The sequence below is a fragment of the Python bivittatus genome, unplaced genomic scaffold, assembly GCF_059951505.1.
Source record: "Python bivittatus isolate LINGU-HERP-01145 unplaced genomic scaffold, Pbiv_v1 ctg000310_np1212, whole genome shotgun sequence".
Classification (NCBI taxonomy): Eukaryota; Metazoa; Chordata; class Lepidosauria; order Squamata; family Pythonidae; genus Python; species Python bivittatus.
This window is the reverse complement of record NW_028277054.1, coordinates 2585729-2606294: the sequence shown is the minus strand read 5'-3', so window position 1 is coordinate 2606294 and position 20566 is coordinate 2585729. Positions and strand designations below refer to the sequence as shown.

At 46.9% G+C, this 20566-nt stretch overlaps 1 protein-coding gene across 1 annotated transcript in view; it reads left to right on the top strand.

The window, feature by feature from the left end:
- Positions 1–4224: 4224 nt before the first annotated feature.
- RYR1 (ryanodine receptor 1) overlaps positions 4225–20566 on the top strand; it is a 106167-nt gene continuing 89825 nt past the window's right edge. The window contains exons 1-3 of the mRNA XM_088139821.1: positions 4225–4290; positions 18912–19031; positions 19869–19973. Of these exons, the coding sequence (XP_087995947.1) occupies positions 4240–4290; positions 18912–19031; positions 19869–19973 (276 nt within the window). The 5' untranslated portion in view covers positions 4225–4239. The remainder of the gene's footprint in view (positions 4291–18911; positions 19032–19868; positions 19974–20566) is intronic.

The following is a 20566-nucleotide window of genomic DNA, read 5'->3' as shown; positions in this document are numbered from 1 at the left end:
ACTGAACAGGATGCAACGAAGTCACCAAAACCACATTAAAAACAGGTGTATATAATAAAAAGAAAACGGATACCTTAAGGGCACTATTCCCTTACCGTAGTCTTATGACCTGCTTTGGCCTGCCTCTGGAATACACTAATAGAGTAGGGACCCTTCTGACTTCCAAGGTGAGAAATATTCCATAAAATGCATTCTGCTAAATCCTGGATCCCTACAGACTTACAATCTTGGTTTTTTCCCCTTGTGGTTGCTAAATCTGTAGCCGCTGCCCTTCTTTTTTGCCACATAATAGCCGGCTTCTTCCTCTGCTAATTAATTTAGTTCTTTAAATTATTTGCCCTCTTTTTCTTCCTTTTGAATCCTTGGGATTTTCAGAGGGGACAGGGGAAGTTGCTTCATACTTGAGTATTGGAAAGCCAAGCCCATTGGCACATGATGTATTTAGAAGCTGTAGCGTAAGGAAGCCAAAATGGGAATTATTGCCCTATAAAGCTCTCCAGGGGAATCAGTTTAATATTCTGTGTCTATAAAAAGCTGGGATGTGTTGGCACTGTGATTCTTCCTTTGGTCTCCTTCAGTCCATTATATTTTTTCTCAGAGAATGTTTTGCTTTTTTTTTTTTGATTTCTTTGTAATTAGCAGTCCTGATTCAAGCGAGAAACATTTAAGTGTTTTCTTAACCAGCCAAAATATTCAGGGAGAAGAGAGGGTGGATTTGTGTGATAATTTAATTGCAGACAGGATGTTGTTCGGCTTTTCCTCGAAACTTTCCCAGGTCTGCTATTGGAGATTCTTTCTTGAATAATCCGATGGTAGAAAATGTTTCAGGAAAAGGTCTGCCTGGCTGCCTCTGATAGGATCCCTATCTTTTGGGTGCCAGAATGTACAGACTTTGCACTTCCACTGAACCCTTTGGCCCTCATAGTGGCTCCTTTGCAGCTGGAAAAGTATTTTACAATAGCATGGGGTATTTTTCTTAGCCAATTTATATCAGCAGGGATTGGTCTGCAAAACCGCTTTTGATTGGTTAAACCAAAACATGTACTTCAACCAAAAGGGTATTTGCTTTTTATAGTTTACCGGGGCAGGAATCAATGCAATCAGTGGCTGCATTAAGGCGGTGGGATGGTCGCTGCTGTTCTAATTGCCCTGCTTTGTGAATGTCCCAAAATGATTCATCTACTTTAGCACAGAGCTCCGAACAAAAGGGCCAGATTGGGGAGCAGAAGTTCGCCCCGTGTTTGATCGTGCTTTAACTGAGCAGCCGCAAATCCGACTGGTCGGTCAGAGGCATTAAATTTGGCAGACTCCTAATATCAGCCATAGCAGCAATATTTTTATATCCATTTCCTCCTTGCTCTAAGCCCCAGTGGGGTTTGCTAGATTTTGGCTTAGCGCGTTCTACACTGCTAGCCGCTGTGGCTTGTAAACCAGGATTTATTTCTTAGCTTTCCCAACTGTTGGATTTATTGGCTAAAACAAATGCTGCTTTTCCACAGGATGTAACCCCACCTTTTTTTTTTTAATCCGTTCAATCGTGTCCAATTTTTGGATCCTGCCTGGACGAGTCCCTGCAGTTTTCTTGGCAAGGTTTTTCAGATGTGCTTTGCCATTGCCTCCTGCCTAGGGCTGAGAGAGAGGGACTGGCCCAAGGACACCCAGCTGGCTTTGTGCCTAGGTGGGACTAGAACTCAGGGTCTCCCAGTTTCTAGCCCGATGCCTTAACCACTACACCAAACTGGCTCTCATTCTATCTTAGTGTTATTTATCACGCCGCATAAGAAGAATTGGTTGAAAGTGGCACCTGTTACAGACACATTGGGTGAAAGTCTCCATCCTTCCGGTTGCGGGTGGAATTTTTACCCTTATGCTACACCAGGCGAGTTCATTAGACATGCTGTAGAGCAACGTTTCTCAACCTTGGCTATTTTAAGATGCGTGGACTTCAACTCCCAGAATTCCCCAGCCAGCAGGGAATTCTGGGAGTTGAAGTCCACGCATCTTAAAATGGCCAAGGTTGAGAAATACTGCTGTAGAAAATGCATCTCGGATTTCCCTTGCTTGAAGCCTTTGCCCACTTACTGACCCCTGAAATCAAACTCCTGCCATGCATTTGTTCCTCCTGCATGACAATGCAGAAAGTTAAAATGCTTTCCTGGTTTCCTCTTGCCTACTGGGGTTTGACTAAGTATCTGTCTGCTCCCTGTTTTGCAAGCACAGATCAGCGTCTTTCTCGCTCTCTGTTTTGCAGGCTTTCACCTTCAGCTCCTGTCCTTTTCAAAAAAATCAGGAATCGTCTGGTGGCACCTTTTCCGACTAACACATTCGATTCAAAGGCATCAGCTTTTGCAAGCCGACAAAAGCTCCCGGCTGTTAATAAAGCGTGTTAGTCGGAAAAGGTGCTACAGACAATTCCTGTTTTTTGGCTCCTCTAGACTAATGCAGGTCTCCTCCTACAATGTCTGTCCTTTTCAGCAACTCCCCTTCAGAGGTGAGAAATGAGGACACTCAGTTGCTTCAGCTTGCTGCTTCCTTGCCTCTCTGGAAAATTTTGCTTCTGGTGCTGACGGGCTATGATGAAAATCCAAAATCAAAAGGGAAAAAAAAAACCCCATGCCTTCAGTGATATTTGCCTGCTGTCCATGAGATGCTTATGGATGGGGCTTTTTAGGACCTTTTAATGACATTTTGAAAATCGAGTAACTGTACTCAAGAAACAGGGGCATGTCTCAGTTGAAAGAGGTTAACACCACAAAGGAGATATACTAAGTTAATCGCAAGATGAATTCCAGTAGATGTGCAGAATCACACTGAGATAATGCATGGTTGGTTTTAACCATGGTTGGTTGGTTAAGCCATGTAGGAGACAAACCGCGAGGGGCAGGTTCATAACAGCTAAGCCAGAATCAAAGAAACTAGATATGGCTTAGCATCCTGTGTGAACCAGCCTCAGATCTGCACAATATGTCTGGCAAACATCATTGGAGCCGTCCCATTATTCTTTTGGACTGGAGAATATCCTTTCACTTTGCTGCAGAAGCAATGCTGGGTTTTCCCTTCTGTAAGGGCCAGAACTGTCCTTTGTTTTCTGGATTAAGTAGCTTTCCATTAACCTAGAATTGATCTGAAATAGACTGGGGGGTTCTGCACAGCACGTTTGCCTATGGTTAACTTAAACATAGTTCACTTAACCCGATTTTCTGGATTTGGATAACCACCGAGTTATAAACGTAACCATATAGTCTGGGTTCGCAGAACACAGTTAAAACGCCCTTGGCTAGTTTATGGTTCAGTGCAGTGTGTCTCAACCTTGGCAACTTTAAGATCTGTGGACTTCAATTCCCAGAATTCCCCAGCCAGCCATGCTGGCTGGGGAATTCTGGGAATTGAAGTCCACAGATCTTAAAGTTGCCAAGGTTGAGACACGCTGGTTCAATGTATCACACAAATGCAAGGGGGGGATGAGCTGTGTGTTTGGAAGAACGAAGGTGTTCTGGCAAATTCTTTCCAAAAATACTGGTGGCTCTAATCACTAATTTGCTTTTGGGGTCCCTGACTCTTGATCCTATCAGCTGGCTCTGAAGTTGAGTGACCCTCCAGCCCCTTTTCAGGAAGAAGGATTAGCCCATCATGCAGCAAAGGTTTAAAGTGATGTATGCTTACAAAGACCAGAGTCACAGCCTCCTAAGGTTTGGGCTTTACAGCCCAGCCCTTGGGGCCTGTAACCATGGTTTAGAGCAGCTTCCCCCACCATCCCCCTGTGACTGCAGCCAACGTTGGTTGGGTCATGGACTTAACGCTGCAAGGAGTGAACCCAAGGACCACAGCTTGGAGGCACAGCAGCCAGTCCTGGAGAAAACGCCCTTAATAAATGAATGAGGACGGGAGAGCGCACAGGTGGAATAAATAGGGACACATAAGAGCAGCTCCGGGGCACCTGCTCCAAGGAGCCCCCCCGCACGGGGTGCCAAGCCACGGTAGACTGCTTTTGGCCCTGCAGGCTCCACTTGGCGACGGAGAGCTAACGTGCAGACACGCGGCCGTCTCTCCTTTCTCCCCTCCTAGGGGCGGTCCGGGGGCGGGAACGGCTCGGCCGGCTGGTGCTGCTGCCGGAGCCGGGATGCCCGGTTAGTGTCTCCGCAGCAGCTCCCGGCGGCTGCGCCCGCACCCACCCGGCCGGCTCCCGCCAGCCCAGGGCCACCGACCCCGCCGCCCAGCCCAGCCCAGCCCAGCCCAGCCATGGCCGAAGGAGGCGGCGATGGGGAGGACGATGTGCAGTTTCTGCGGACGGTGAGCCGGGCGGGGGGGCGCGAAGGCAGGTCGGAGCCTCGCCGGAGGAGGAGGAGGAGGAGGAAGGCCGGTTTGGAAGGAGGAAGGGGCCGGCGGGAGCAACAGGGAACGGCCGCTACGGAATTGGGGGACGGGACGGATGGGAGGGAGGGCATCCAAGCGAAGGGGAAGGCCGGCTCGTCCTCGCGCGGAGAGCCCCTCGCCGACCCGCCGAGCTGGGCGAGAGTTGCGTCTCTGGCTGTGCCGACGCGGAAGACGGGCTAGCGCAGGAGCCCGGGGTCGGGGGTGTGAGCGGACGGGCAGCCCGGGCGAAGTGGAGGGGAAAGCGGGGCGGCGGGGAGGAAGAAGGGCGGACTTAAGCAAGCAGGGCGAAAGTTGGGAATCAGGCGGGTAGGAGAATTTCCCCGGGGTACGTGTGAACCCGAGACCAGGGCACGCTGCGCTGAACTGCAGGTCAGGGCGGCTGCCTCATTGGATGGGTATGGCTGACCCTCTGCTTTGTTTTCCCTGCTGGAAAGATGGATTTGGGTTGGGGGTTTTTAATTTGACCGACCCCCCCCCCCCAATTCTTCAGGGGGTTCTTGTCCTGCGGGACATTGCAGGACAGATCTGCAAGGGGATCTGCAGAGTCAGAAAGGCCCTCGAAGGGTTGGTCCTCCGGACTCAAAGTTTGGGCAGCCCATGTCAGAGGAGGAGCTGGGGAGGGAGGTAGTCCCACAGCCCCCTTGGTATCTGGGAGGGCCTGGCTACTTGGGCTGTTGATGGCCAGCCATGGATCTCCCTTGTCTGTCTCCCTCTGCCCGTGTTCAGAGAGCCTTGTGGTGTCCTCTCCCTGGCCCTCTCTTCCATTTCAATGCCAGCAGCCCCTGGAGCAACCAACAAGGAAGATTCTTCTGTGGCTCAGTTTGTTGGGGGTAAAGAGGCTTTTTGCCAAATGCAGGTGTCCTGCTGCTTCTGTGGGAATCAGCTCAGTGGATTTTGGAATAACGGGGATGGGCAGGCTGATGAAACACAAAGCAAGACCCAGATTTCCTGGTCAGTATTCGGGTAGCCCTGAACAGCCATGGCTAGGAGCGCTCTATCTTCTTCTTCCCTTGGTCTCTGTTGGAAGGGCTCTGCCATGGGAGTTGTGGCCTCTTTTCTTCCCCACTGGGGCTCAACGGAACTAAAATTAGCGTCCATCCTATTCCCAGCGGGATGGATGTTGGCTCGCCAAGCTGCCTGAGAACAGGTGGTGTCCCAGGGCTTAGCAGAGGGCGTTGGCTCGGTGCTGCCTCCTTCTCCCCTCTGCCCCCTCCCTCTGAGATAGGCCAATCCTGCTGCACCTTGGATGGGAACGCCATCATCTCGCTCAGCAGAAGCCCCAGGCCTTCCCCGCGCCTCCTTGCTTCTACCCCAACTTGTTATCTCCCCATTGACTTGGACCGCTGTTTGCTCCCCCGGCCTCTGTAGGTGCAGGCTGAGAGATTCCAAGTGCTGCCTTTTCCGTGGGGCACAGACCTCGTGCTGCTGGGCCCTACCTAAGAGTGGGGGAGAGCAGGGACAGCTTTCAGCCTCTGCATCTTAAAGGCGCAGTGCGCAGATACACTGTACATGTCACTTGCAACTGGAATTGCACATGCTAATGGACACAAGTGCACGTTGAATACTTGTGTGTGGTCCCTCCTAGGGGCTGTGGTAGAACTGATGCTTTTCCAAATCCGGCCTTGCCAGCTGATTAATTGGTTATGTGCCATCAAGTCAATGTCAGCCCTTAGCAACCACATAGATCAGTGCTGTCCAAACTTGGCCACTTTAAGATGAGTGGACTTCAACTCCCAGAATTCCCCAGCCAGCCATGCTGGCTGGGGGATTCTGGGAGTTGGTCCACTCATCTTAAAGTGGCCAAGTTTGGACAACACTGACATAGATATTCTCCAGGATGATCTGTCCCCAACCTGGTCCTTCAGGTCTTCCAACAGTGCACTCAATGCTGCGGTCACTGAGTCCCTCCACCCTGCTGCTGGTCGTCCTCTTCTCTTCTTTCCTTCCCCCTTTCCCAGCCATTAGAGCCTCCTCCAGAGAGCTGGGTCTTTGCATCATGAGTCTGAAGTAGGATCATTTGAGCCTGGTCATTTGTGCCTTGAGAGAAAATTCTGGATTGATTTTTTCGGTGATCCATGGTTTGTTTTCTTGGCTGTCTGTGGTCCTTTCGGGAGCCTTCTCCAACACCGAAGTTCGAAAGCATCCGTGCTTTTCTTTTTCTATTCCTGTTTCTTCAGAATCTAACTTTCCCTTCCATGGAGAGTCACAGGGAAAACCGTTGCCTGCGTGATGGCCTCTCCAGTTACTAACCTTTATTTATCTCAGGTTGACAGCTGAGGGCTCTTCCTTATAAACTGCCTTCTCAGGTTTAGGACCGCAGTTGCTGTTACAATCCTTCGAGTCTGTCTTAACTCCTGGAATCTGCTTGGAGAAGTCCTTGCAGTTTTCGTAGCAGCATTTGCAGAAAGTTTGCCAGCACCTTCTTCCCAAGGCTGAGAAGAGGGACTGGCCCAAAGTCACCCAGCTGACTTTTGTGCCAAAGGGAGGGTTTGAGTTCAGGTCTCCCCACTCCATTGCCTTTAACCACCACACCACACTGTCTCTTTAGGGACTGGAGTAGCAGGCACTGAAAAGGTTTTGCTTAGAGCAGTGTTGTCCAAACTTGGCCACTTTAAGATGAGTGGACTTCGACTCCCAGAATTCCCCAGCATGGCTGGCTGGGGAATTCTGGGAGTCGAAGTCTACTCATCTTAAAGTGGCCAGGTTTGGACAACACTGGCTTAGAGGAAGCTGCTTCTAGGGGGTTGGAATTAATTCCAGAAGGAGTGGTGATGGTTGTCTGGGGCCACGGGCTGAACCTCTGAGGTAAGAGAAATGGAAGATCTGCTCTTAGGCTAAGGCATGCTTTATTTTAATCAGAATTTTTGGGATGCACCAGTGGCTTATAACCCACTCAGCCCAATACCACCTTTTGCAGAGGAGAGGGTTGGTTTGCCCAGCATGCTAAGTCAAAACATCCCATGATGTCTCAGCACAAAGCCCATGAAGGTGCTGATACTAGGAGAGGAATAAAATGCCTGGTTAGAGTTGGATATTTGACACTGTTTTTTCCCTTGGGGGGGGGAGAGAAGGGAGAAGGCAAGGGCCTCTTGACCTCACACGTGTGGCTAAAACTGCCAAAGGATCCAGCTGCCAGACAGAAGGCCCTTGTTGGTGGCAAAAGGCTAACCAAGAGCAGGCTGGTTAGTGCTTGGACCAGAGTCTAGGGCCATTAAAAGTCCAGAACATCTCAGAGGAAGATGGTGCAAGGAGCATCGGTGTAGTCCCCAAGAGCTGAGTTTGACTCAGAGGGGACTTTATGTCCTTGGCAGCATGGCAAGAGGCCTACGACGAACTCTGCCTCCTGTCCAATTCCCACGTGCCAAGTTGAGGAAGGCACTGTGCTTCTTGACAGAGGGCCGCCAAATGTTGGGCAGAAGAGCCGTTAAGTTCTGCGTTGAAGCCATGCCCCTGTGGCAGGTGGTTTTGCTTCATAAGGAGAGGCTGGGTTTCCACTTGCCTGTTCCCCAGAAGCCCATCTGTCTAACGCCGGCTCTGTGTGGGCTGTTGGCAATGAGAAGGGCACTCTGCCTGTGCCCAGAGGAGTTTGGTCGCTTAAGAGTCTTTCAGGACCAAAGGAAGGCATAGTGGGGGATGGAAATCAGGTTCTGGAGCTAGTGCTGTTTCTTCTTTCCACCCATGTTATCCCTTCTCCAATCTCAGCAAGAGAGATAAGGAGACTGTTTAATTCACTGGTTGCAGTTTCACACTGGGAAGGACAAACGTCATGTCTGAATGTCGGGAGGTAGTAAGGTTTTCTGGGAGTTAAGAATTGCAGGTGAATATTTTCAGTATTAAATTGCAAGGGTGCTGGGTTCACATTAAGCTGCAAACCCAATGCTAAACAGTTAGTTCTCAGGGCCAAAAGAGTTAGATCAGCTTTAAAGTCAATTTAGCCTTCAAGTATTGCATCAGCTTTTAAAGTTGTCTTTCTGCTATAGATTGTAGGATTTTGGCTAGGACTTTCGTTGAGTTAAAGACTGCATTGGTTGGGTTCACACAATGCACTAACCCCTCAGCTTAGGATAAGGAGACACAGTTGCTGCATTCGCAAAACATCCTGTGCCTATGCAGATGAAAAGCATGGGATGTCTTGTTTCATATCACCTGCTCAGGCAAGGGCTGGATTCCCACAACAGACTAGACGGCAAACTGATCAATTCCTTCAGTCCTAGCACCTTCTCACTATTGCTACCTGCAAACCTCCAGGTTCCTTGCACTCTCTGTGGGGTTGTGGAGATTGGGTCCAGGAAAAGAAACTGAGACATGCATCTCCCTAAATCTTCTCCCACGGCGCTGGTTTGGTTTTGATCTGACCTGTGATGTAGGCTATCAAGGCTTGTAAAACATTGTCTGTGGCTTATGTTATATCTTAGGCTGTTGTGGTTTGTTTAAAGCAAGGTTAAATATACCATGGGTTAGTGCAATGTGGAGATCTGGCCAGAGAGGTCAGGCAAGGAAGTGGGCAGCAGTTAAAGGTACAGTGAGGTGATGAACTCCATCAGGGTGATGTCTTAGCCCAGGAACCAAAATTGGAAGCTTTTGACCTTGATCATCTTATGGTAGCATTCCCCAGTCTGTGGTTGCATTTGGTATTGCAACTTCACAAATTCCCCAACTGTAGAAAGGTGGGGTGATTGTCACATCATCATTCTTCAGAATAAGCCCCTGCATAGTTTTGAACAGTGCTTCCACCCTACTGGACCATAAAAACACCCTGTGTATGAGAAAGAAATTATGGTTTTATTGCAGGGAGCTAGGTCCTTATCTTTACCATACAGTATGAACTGTCAGCCCGTAGAATTGCCTGCCCCCAATGTAGTGAGTCCTCCTTTGCTTAAAGGTGTTCAAACTGAGCTGGTTTAAGATGTGTGAGAAGTCCACACATCTTAAAAGTTGCCAAATTTGAAAAATACTGCTCTAGTACATCCTGCAGTGATCAGGGGGTTGGATTAGATGACCACTGTGGTACCCTTACATTCCAACTCTAGAGTTCATGTTTATCATCATCATCATCATCATCATCATCATCATCATCATCATCATCATCATATTTATTTCAGTCATTGACAATAAAAATACATACAATAAAACAGACAACAATATTACCCCTTTCTCAAACTCAATAATTACTGAGTTTTTGAGAAAAACTAACTTTGTGCAATGTACTGGTTCCCGATTGCTGATATCCAGTCATCATCATCGATAATAATGGAGAAGGTGTGTTGTCTTTTTTTCCAAAATGGGCAAAGGTGACTTGGAGACTTTAGCCGCTACATGAGAGCTTGAAAGAATCCAAGAGGAATGCTGGGAACTGTAGTTTATCAATATCTGGAGATTCCTCACCCTGCTTTAAGAAATGCAATAAAATAGATTTGGCTGCTGATCAATAAAAAAAAAATGACTTCTCTACACTGTTCTTTGCATTTTGACGAATTCATAGAAGGCATCATTTTATCAGAGACATTCTTCTTGCTGTCATAATCACAGAATGCCTGTGTTGTGATCAAAAGGCTTCCTTGCTCTTTTAACCGTGGTTTTTAAGGAAACTTAATCCTTGTTGAATTAATTGGATGTGCTTTTTTCACTGGCCAAATCATTTTCAATTACGTTTGTTCAATTACAAAAGGGGGTCTTGAGATGCTGTTGAGAGGTGGTGGCATCAGCTTTAGAAGACCGAACTCGACAGTAAATTAGCCTCTTCGGTTGATGAGACAGGCCGGTCCCTAGCTGAGCAGATCCTTGTGTATCTTGTGTAGCTTTGTGTATCAAAGCTAATGCCATCATTACATTTGATGTAGCTTTAAAGCCAGACCCACTTTGTTGCAAGCTGCAGACTCATATTGGCCTCACGTTTGGAAATACTTAAATTCTGTGACTAATTGCACAAAGGCTGTATCTTTAAGAAGAAAAAGATGCAGCGTCACACAGCTCGGTGGCCTGGGGATGTGGTCCCTCTTTTGCACAACTTGTTTTATTCCATACTATTGGTGGATGTAAGTTTCTGTGGAAGCTCCCATTTTCACCTTCTGTGTGAGTGTGCACGCACGTCTGTTTTGCCCAAACGTCATTTTTGACCTGTCTGTAAGGCATGTGTGTATGTGTGTGTGTCTGTATGTCAGCAAGTTCCCCGGCTCTAAGCTATGTGCTTACCCAGAGTTTGCAGGAATGCTCCGAACAGGTGCAGCCTCCAAAAATACTCATTCCCCCGCCCCAAGCCCATGGGAATGGTGAATGAAGGCGGATGAAAGATGGGGGGGGCGGTTGGAAGGGGGGAAGTTTGATCTTTCTGTTTCCAGCGCAGTTCTTTCTCAACTTTTTCTGGCTCAAAAACACTGCAGGGCTCCTGAGCAGACTTTCTTGGACTATCCTGTTAAGTTTTTAATTTTTGACTCTGGTGTGTTGGTTGGAACTCAGGTTACAGATTTGGGGAGTTTTAACACTGTTCGGAGTCAGTTGGTTGGAGCTGCCTAGAAGCTGTGTGAAGAAATGAAATAAATAATAGCTAAAGAAAGGCGTCCTGAACTTCAGTTTTGCGGGGTGCTTACCCCCTGGAGAACAAAACAGTCTGGGATCCTGTCCAATTGCTTTTTTGCAGAGCCATGAATTGCAGCTTCCTATTTTAAGCAAGCCAGCCCTTCTCGTTGTAAAACAGAATTTCCAAGAACAGACACTTCTCTAAATCTCTCTGCCCCCCCACTTTTTTTTAGGAAATCATTTCAGCTAACTTTTTTTAGTTTTTTGTACTGCATGAAGTCCCTCACTGAAAGCTTGTGCTGTAGCCTTCCACAACAAGAGTCTCACTTGGAGCTGGGGAGCAACTCCTGTCATCGCCAGCCAACATTGCCTGCAGCCATGCTGGTTCTTGGAAAGTCCACAGGAACATTTGGGGGGAGTGGAGGGTCAAAAAAGTCGACACGGTGTCCACAACGTGCTGCAGGTGAAAAAGGAGCAGGTTTCAATTGTGAGATCATGACTGCTACCTTGACTTTTGGGATAGCCCCCCTACCTCTGGAGTCCCCAGTCTGAAAATTAATGTGTTTACCCCCTCTGTGAATCGCCAAAAGCCGCCTTCACTGGAGTGCAGTTAACCAGGTTCAGTAAAGGTCTAGAAGCTGCACTCACACAACATAATAAGCTTGGTTTGAATTAACCTTAGTATGAGTATGTATATACAGGTAGTCCTTGACTTACACCCATTTGTTTAATGACAGTTCAAAGTTATGACGGTGCTGAAAAAAGTGACTTATGACCAGTCCTCGCACTTATGACTGTCGCAGTGTCCCGGAGGTCATGTAATCAAAATTCAGGCGCTTGGCAACCAGCAAGTATTTACAACAGTTGCAGCATTCCGGGGTCACATGATCGCCATTTGCGATCTTCCTGGGGGGCTTCCAACAAACAAAGTCAATGGGGGAAGCCAGATTTGCTTAACAAACGCATTATTCACTTAACAACCATGGTGATTCGCTTAATGACTTCAGCAAAAAAGGTCATAAAATTGGGCACATCTCACTTAACAATCACATTGCTTAGCAAGAGAAGTTCTGGTCCCAATTGTGGTTGTAAGTCATGTATGTGATGTAGCAAATTGTATGAATTCTTGTTTGGCTGGTATATAATTCAGTGTATTGTTACTTAGTAAACAAGTTCACGTCTTGGGGCAATAATTCAGGTGCAAAATTGTCCATTTTCCTGCCTGCAGATTTTGTAGTGGCTCCCTTTGTATTAAATGGCCTTTTTCTGCTTAGTTGGTCAAGCGCCTGATTTTGATTATTCTAGGCTCCCCTGTATTTTCACTCGCTCACAGCTCAGATGCCTTCCGAGGGTCAAGAACGCAGGCAGATTTTGTGGTATTCTCCCCTGCAAATGAATGGGGCTAAGCCTGGGTTTGTTTCTAGATTTGGCACATTTGCCCTAGAATCTGGCACAGATTTTCAGGATTTTGAGATTCCTGTTTCAGGCGAGTGGAAAAGGCAGAATTCTAGCCAGCAGTTTGATAACTTGCTACGAGGGGACATTCCTAGCCCATTTGGTAGATGCCAAGGACATAGTCCTCATGCTTGAAATTGAAAGCAGTCAGCAGCTTGGCAGCCCCTGCGCCCAAGCTATCCTTCTGAATGCTCTGCTGTTGCTAACCTGAGTTCTTGCTGAAGGCAAGCCATTCCGACAATCTGGAAAGTAGATAGGGGAAATTAGAAGGCCTGGAAGGGATCCCTTCATCTACTCTCCTAGCTCTTATAACCAGGGACTTGTAGAACTTAGCCATTTGGTTGAGCCCCCTGCAGCCCCTTCCCCATCTCACTGGGGGTGGGTAAACTGGCCGCAAGCTCAACCATGCTTGCGGGAGGGCAGGCCTTCTTTCTGCACAAGGAACGCAGCGCTCGTAGCTGATGGTGCACATTCTCTGGGCAGAAATAGGCTGCTAAGAAACCTGATCTCCAGGAGGGCTGAAGCCAGGCTGAGCTGGATTTGGAGGTCAGCTAGACGGAATGAGAGGGCGGGGTGGAGGGAAGAGGGGCGGAGGGGGTCTGGGGAAGGGAAGGTACGTCAAGGCAGGTCTGTGGGGCAGGAAGGGTGCAGAACGCAGCGCGCTTGGCTAACGGCCTTTGTGCAGAGGTTTCCCCCCTTCTAACTGTTGCCCTACGATGCCCAAAGTGGGGTGCCTGAACAGTAGGTTCAGAGTCTAAAATTACCAGGCTGCATCACTTGGGAGACATTTATTTATTTCAGATGCTGCTGGGCTGCTTCAAACAGCATGATGCTGAGCAGCTGACAGCCAGAAACTCTCCCGAGATTCTTTTTTTTAAACTTCTTCCTGTCTGGTGCCGAAGGTAAAACCCGTTGAGCTTTGGGAGTGTTTTCCCTTTCCAGGGCTCTGTGAAGTGGAGCCTTGTTCCCCTTTTGTAGATGGGAGGCTGAGGCAGTGACCAGATGGTTGGACCTCCACTCCCAGAGTTCTCCAGCGGCAGGGTCATTCCTGAGAATTCTGGGAGTGGAAGTCCACCTGTATGAAGGTCCCAAGAGGGGGAACCGCTGCTAAGACAACAACGGGGTTCCCCCAGTATGCTGGGCAAAAGTTACCCCACCTTATTTTTACCTAGCCTAACCTATGGCAGGATCTCAGCTCTGAAGCTTTGCGTAAAATAGAACCTTTAAAAAGAGCAGCTTCCCTTCACTAGGTGGCCATCCTCCAGATGTGGAGCCACTACAATGCTCAAAGCCCAACTCACCTCACAGGGTTGTTGTTGTGGGGAAAATAGGAGGAGGAAGGAGTATTAGGTATGTTCGCCACCTTGAGTTATTTATAAAAACAATAAAGGCGGGATAAAAAAAACCTTAAAAGGAAAAGTTCTGGGAATTGTAGTCCCCATGCACCGTGAGCACCCTGTCGGGGAAGGCTGCTTTAGGGGTTACCTCCTGCCCTAGCCATTACCCCTGACTTCCCTCTGCCTTTTCCGTGGATGGAATGGACCCCGGGTATCCTGATTTCCCATCCTCATTCTTGGCCTGCATTGCCGGCACCAGCAGGGCCAAGAAACATCTGTCAGCTGGATTGGGGATGCTGATCTCTTCCCGGGTCGTTTCTGAGTCCCCCTCCCCGTTCGTGGCTGTGTTCCCGGGTCTCCAAGCTTGGTGGCGCATCTCAGATCTTTGGCCGGTGCGCACGTGCCTTCCCCTTCTTAATTCCCCGCACTGGTGCTGCAGGTTTTGTTTCGGTGCCCTTGATTGATGGCGGCTGCCAGTTATGGCAGGCAGGGCTGAGAGGAGGCCTGCTCGCTCTGTAACTCCGTTTGTTAGTTACTAATGAGGCTGGTTTTGCACCCACTTTGACTCTGATTTGGGGGGGGGGGGGAGGGATTGCTGAAGGACGGGGAAGTAAACCTAACTTGAACATATGCTTTCTAGCCCAGAAGCTTTATCCAGTGTGATTCTAATTTTGTTTTGTCTGGCAGCGATGGGGGGAAAGCAGTTCTCCACATTTATCTTCATTTTTCATGTTTTATGACTTTATCATACTTTCTTTGTTTGGTTATTGTGAGCTGCCCAGAGTCATTCAGTCATGTGGCATACAAGTTTCATAAATTATTATTAGGGTTGGTTGCACAGTCAGCCAGATGTTTAGTCTGGATTTGGCATTTCTATCCCCCTATTGAGGCCTTCCCAAGGACTTGGGATAGGCAGATGTTGTTTGACGGTGTTCAAGGTATCATCGTAGGATGGAAGCTGTTCCAAGTAAAGCTGCCTGTTGCAATGGGCTGGTGGTGATTTTGTCAGTGCCGATGGCCTTCAAGGGGTGCTCCAGATGTTTTGGGATCGCACCTACAGCGCCTATAACTATGGGTACTATCTTTGCTTTCCTTTGCCATAGTCATTCTACTTCTATTTGCAGGTGTTTATATTTTGTGATTTCCTCCAGTTCTTTCTCTTCTGCTGTCTCCAGATATTGCAATATCCACTATTCAGATTTTTTTGTCTGTCTTATCAACAGTTGTTAAGTCTTTTATTATTATGGTTGGTCGCACAGTCAGCCAGATGTTTAGACTGGATTTGGCATTTCTATCCACCTATCAAATCCTTTCCAAGGACTTGGGATAGGCAGATGCTGTTGTTTGATGGTGTTAAAGGGATTTTCACAGGATATAAGCTGTTCCAAGTATATTATTATTATTATTATTATTATTATTATTATTATTATTATTATTTTCCCTTCTCTGAAATGTCTTCTCCCAACCCATATGCTAAGCTTAGATTTGAGCCAGGGCTCCGTCTTTCAGGGACAGTGGCTACAACCACCTTCTTATAACCCTCCTTTGTTTGGGGTTAGCATGCAGCATGAAGTATGTTGTTGTTCAGTCGTTAAGTCGTGTCCGACTCTCCGTGACCCCATGAACCATATTGCGCCAGGCCTTCCGGTCCTTCACTGCCTCCCTGAGTTTGCTCAGTTTCATGCTCGTTGCTTCAGTGATGCTCTCTAACCATCTCATCCTCTGCTGTCCTCTTCTCCTTTTGCCTTCAATCTTTCCCAGCATCAGGGTCTTTTCCAAAGACTCCTCTCTTCACATTAGGTGACCAAAGTATCTGAGCTTGAGCTTCATTATCGATCCTTCCAATGAGCAATCAGGGTTGATTTCCTTTAAGATTGACTGGTTTGACCTCCTAGCAGTCCAGGGGACTCTCAAGAGTCTTCTCCAGCACCACAGTTCAAAGGCATCCATTCTTCAGCGCTCGGCCTTCTTTATGGTCCAGCTCTCACAGCCATACATTGCTACTGGAAAAACCATAGCTTTGACTATGCGGATCTTTGTCGGCAAGGTGACGTCTCTGCTTTTTAATATGCTATCTAGGCTTGCCATAGCTTTCCTCCCAAGGAGCAAGCGTCTTTTAATTTCATGGCTGCAGTCTCCGTCTGCGGTGATCTTGGAGCCCAAATAAATGAAGTCTGTTACTGCTTCCATTTCTACCCCTTCTATTTGCCAGGAATTGATGGGTCCAGATGCCATGATCTTAGTTTTTTTAATGTTGAATTTCAAGCCAGCTTTTGCACTCTCCTCTTTCACCCTCATCAAGAGGCTCTTTAGTTCTTCTTCACTTTCTGCCATTAGGGTGGTATCGTCCGCATATCTGAGGTTGTTGATGATTCTCCCTGCAATCTTAATTCCGGCTTGTGATTCTTCCAGCCTGGCATTTCTCATGATGTACTCTGCATATAGGTTAAATAAGCAGGGTGACAGTATACAGCCTTGTCGTACACCTTTCAGCATGAAGTATGCATAGAGCTAAACTATGATTTATGGCTTAGACGGCAGATCGTAGGTATACAGGCCACTGATTGCACAAGCAGTGAACCGAGCCCGACTTGACGCAGCTCATACGACAAAAATAAGTCAACTGATGCAGATGTTTTAATTCACTTTCCTGATGTGAGAACTTTTCCTAGCATGGAGGTTATGCACAGAGAAAAGCTTTACTGTTGGATTTTTATATCATGCTGCTTTCAGAGGCACACGGTTGTAAGCATGGAGATTGATGGCTTTGTTTTCAGTTATATAGACATTTTGGAAAAGAACTGGTACGCGATAAATAAATATTGTTATATGGTGGATTTTTTTCCTTTCTCTTTTTCTTTATTGCTTGTTTTTGCCACCCAGACTCACATTGTTTTTGTTGAGCAGCCTTATAAATCTTAAAAACAAATAAATAAAATAAATTATATTGCAACCGATAAGGCTGACAGCATGTCCTGGAGAAGTAACACCTTTGGTTTATTACCATACCTTTGAAATATAAATAAAAAGTTGTTTTAATCTATCCCACTGTAATTACAGTGTTCAGGTTGCTGGTCCTCATGATTTGGCATAACACGTTTTAGACAGGAGGGAGAAGGAAACTCAACCACAATGCGTGTATCTACGTGATGGAATATAGATAGAAAATAAATTATCTTTGTCAGAGTTCAGGCAGCCTGTCAGTCTTCAAAATACCTTGCCTATTGGAAAATCAGCAGGTGATCCATTCAAGTGGTGACTCCTACTTGATATTTTCTCCTTTGACGCAGAAAATCCACACTCATGCATCCCTAAGTAAAAGCGTAAGCATAAACAGAATAATGGAACCTTTTTTTGGGCCATTTATTAGGACCTCAAACAGCTGGTTGGGTGTCAGATGGGGAAATTAGATTCAGACAGGTGGATTTCTTTCATTATGTGAACAGGGTAAAGTGTATGAGTAAGCCTAGGCTGTGGGTGTGGGTGGAAAGTGCTGAAATACTACTATCAGTTGTTATTGCTGCTGCTGCTGCTGTTGTGATCGTATTGTGCTTCCTGGCTTTTCCTTCCCCTGAACCTAAAAGCAGTCTTTTAAAGCAGAATGAATGGAGGCCAGAAACAAAAATGTTTTTGTGCTGTGGACTGAAAAACCCCTCTCTCCCCTCTGCAAGACATGGGGACAGCAGGTAGAGTTCTCGTTCTATGGTTCCCTCCTCTGCCTAGTCTTTGAACCTCTGACAAAATGTCTAAAAAGGCTTCTTCCAGAAGAAAAGTTCAGAAACTTGAAGGCCAAATAGGGTTTGCAGTGGAAAAGGCCCAGTTATCGTTCCCCTCCACAGCTCTTCAGAAGTTTGGAAACAAAAATTGGAATGATGGTGGAGCTTAGAAAACGGCCGGTCTATTGATCTTCAGGGTGGTTTCATTTATGATTATTGTTTATTGCCATCAATGTGACTGTTTTGACTATGTTTGTACTTGGTTTGAGCCTTGCCGATAGCTGGCTGTAATTATTCTAGTAGAATTTGTTGCCTGAACAATGCTTGTTGTGATAGGAAAAGATAGACAGACAGACAGACATACATCTCCATCCCCTCTCACCCCTCTGGGTGGTCCATGTCTTCCTCAGTCTCAGGTCCTCTACCAGAGGCCTGGGAGTTTGAGGGTTCTGCGCAGGATCTGAGCTGTTCCTAGCCCTGCACTCTTCTGGACAGAGAGCTCTGATGTTGCTCCTGAGATCTGTTGGAGCCCCTCGCCCAGCTTAGAAGTCACAGCCCCGAGTGCTCCTACCACCACTGGGACCACTTTGGCCTTTACTTTCCACATCCTCTCAAGTTCCTCCTTCAGGCCCTGGTACTTCTTCAGCTTCTCATACTCCTTCTTCCTGATGTTGCTGTCACTTGGCACCACTACATCTATCACCACTGCTGTCTTCTGGTCCTTTTCTGCTACCATGATGTTTGGCTGATTGGCCAGTACTTGCTTGTCTGTCTGGATCTGGAAGTCCCACAGGATGTTAGCCCTGTTATTCTCCATGACCTTCTGTGGAATCTTCCAACTGGACTTGGGAGGGTCTAGCCCATACACTGTGCAGGTTTTCCTGTACACAATGCCAGCTACTTGATTGTGCTGTTCAGTGTATGCTGTTCCTGCCTGGATCTTACACCCTGCCACTACGTGTTGGACTGTCTCTGAGGCTTCTCTGCACAGTCTGCACCTTGGGTCCTGTCTAGCGTGGTAGACCCCTGCTTCTATGGATCTGGTGCTCAGTGCCTGTTCTTGTGCTGCTGTGATCAGTGCCTCCATGCTGTCTTTTAGTCCAGCCCTTTCCAGCCACTGGTAGGATTTTCCAATGTCAGCCACCTCTGCTATCTGTCGATGGTACATCCCATGCAGGATCTTGTCTTGCCATGGGACTTCCTCCTATCTAGTGAGAAGCAATTGGTTCTTCTTCTTTATTAAGGTTTCCTGCATTGCTTTGAGATAATTTCTTTGATTTTTTTTTTTTTAAGAACTCAGTTTTGGTCCCGTTATATAATACACCAGTTGGTGAAATCTTGTTAATTCCCTGAATGTTGTGCTATTGGCAGGGGGCTCTGGGAGTTGAAGTCCACCCATCTTAAAGTTGCCAAGTTTGAAAAATACTATTGTAGAGTAACAGTTTGGTTTTGGAGTTCCAATGGGACTGACCTTGAATATGTATAATTCTGAGCAATTTTTTTTCTCCCTTAGGATGATGAGGTTGTCCTTCAGTGTTCAACCGTACTCTTCAATGAACAACTGAAGTTATGTCTGGCTGCCGAAGGCTTTGGAAACCGGCTCTGTTTTCTGGAACGTACCTCTAATGCTCAGGTATGTTCTGAGGAATTGGGGCAAGTGGGCAACTGGAAAGGTCCATAAACAACAGCTTAACCCACCTTCCATGACCTGAAGCCACCTGATGGATTGGATTTTCATACTGGAATGAAGTATTTAAATCTATCAGACTGGAGAACTTGGTTTTCTTTCCATGGATGGATTGGCCAGAATTGATCAGATGTTGAGATTGAGGCCAAGAGACTTACTCTGTTTCTGAGAAAGAGTGTGGTGTCAATCTTGCAATTGTGGAAATTAACCACCACAGGACAACACAATCTTAGCATACACTGTGTTGATTTTTCATGTTGAAGGCTGTCTCAGGAATTTTTAAGAACAGCTTTGTGTAAGACAAGTGTCTTCTGTTGTTTTTAGCTTGAATTGGCCCCAGGAACACAAGGAGTAGAAAAGAATATGGGAAGAAAGAATTCATCATGGTTCCTGTAGAAACAAGATCTGCCTGTAATCTAAAATTATATCCAAAATTAAATCAAGCCACTTAATTTGAGGCCTGTTTCCATCTATGATTCACGTCTCCTCTGTCTCTATTGCTACAAGGGGAAATCAATTACTCTTCTTTGCTTGAGAGTGGCCCCCATGTCCGGTAATCACCATTTCAAGAGGAGTTGTTTAGTCTTTTGCAGCTAATGGTTTCTAAGGTGCCACACAAGACTCTTGGTTGTGAGTTCCAGGAATTATGTCTAGGACTTCTTTGTGTAAAGAACTTGCAAGGTTTTATTTTCTATCTCCTGCTGTGGCCAGGTGGTTGTGATGGTGAGGAGGTCGTACAACTCAGTCGATAGAAATAAAACCCAGTTTTCTATACCCACACAGAAAATCCCTCCAGATCTGGCAATATGCTGCTTCAGTTTGGAACAATCCTTGTCCGTACGAGCCCTGCAGGAAATGCTGGCAAATACAGTGGAAGTGGGTGCCGAGGTAAGAATGGGAAGTTCTCCTTCCTTTGCAGGCAGTAGGTTGGGAGGACAGGTTCAGCCAGGCACATGGTATGCCTCCTTGAGATGAGATCATGGATGAGAATGTATGCGTGTATACAAGAGAGGTACATGTATCTTACGAGGGTGAGCATCTCTTTCATTGTCTGGCATAAAAGCTATGTATGTGGATAGATGTCATCCTTGCAAGGAAGTCCAGAGAAGAAGCACACCCAGAAGCACTAGCTGTAACTTTATTGTAAGGTTACGTTGACAGAATCTTGCAAGTCTGAAAGTACAGCTCTCCTCCCTCATCTTTACAGTCCAAGAAAAGGGTCCCTTCTGAGACATTTGCCACACTCCTATTCCTTCTGCAGGCTCAGCTACCTCTCATCTGACTGTTGCCTAGTCTGCAGTTCTTCCTCCTGTCTCCCGAGGTCATTCCCACATATTATTACAATAGAATTCTGGGTTGTGGTTTGGATTAGGAGGGGGCACACTGGCATTGGAATTGGGTGGGTGGGGCTTGAAGACTAGGGAAGAGTCACTTTGGAGTTAGGTAGCACCAAATTGAATTAAATAAATAAATAAAATGGC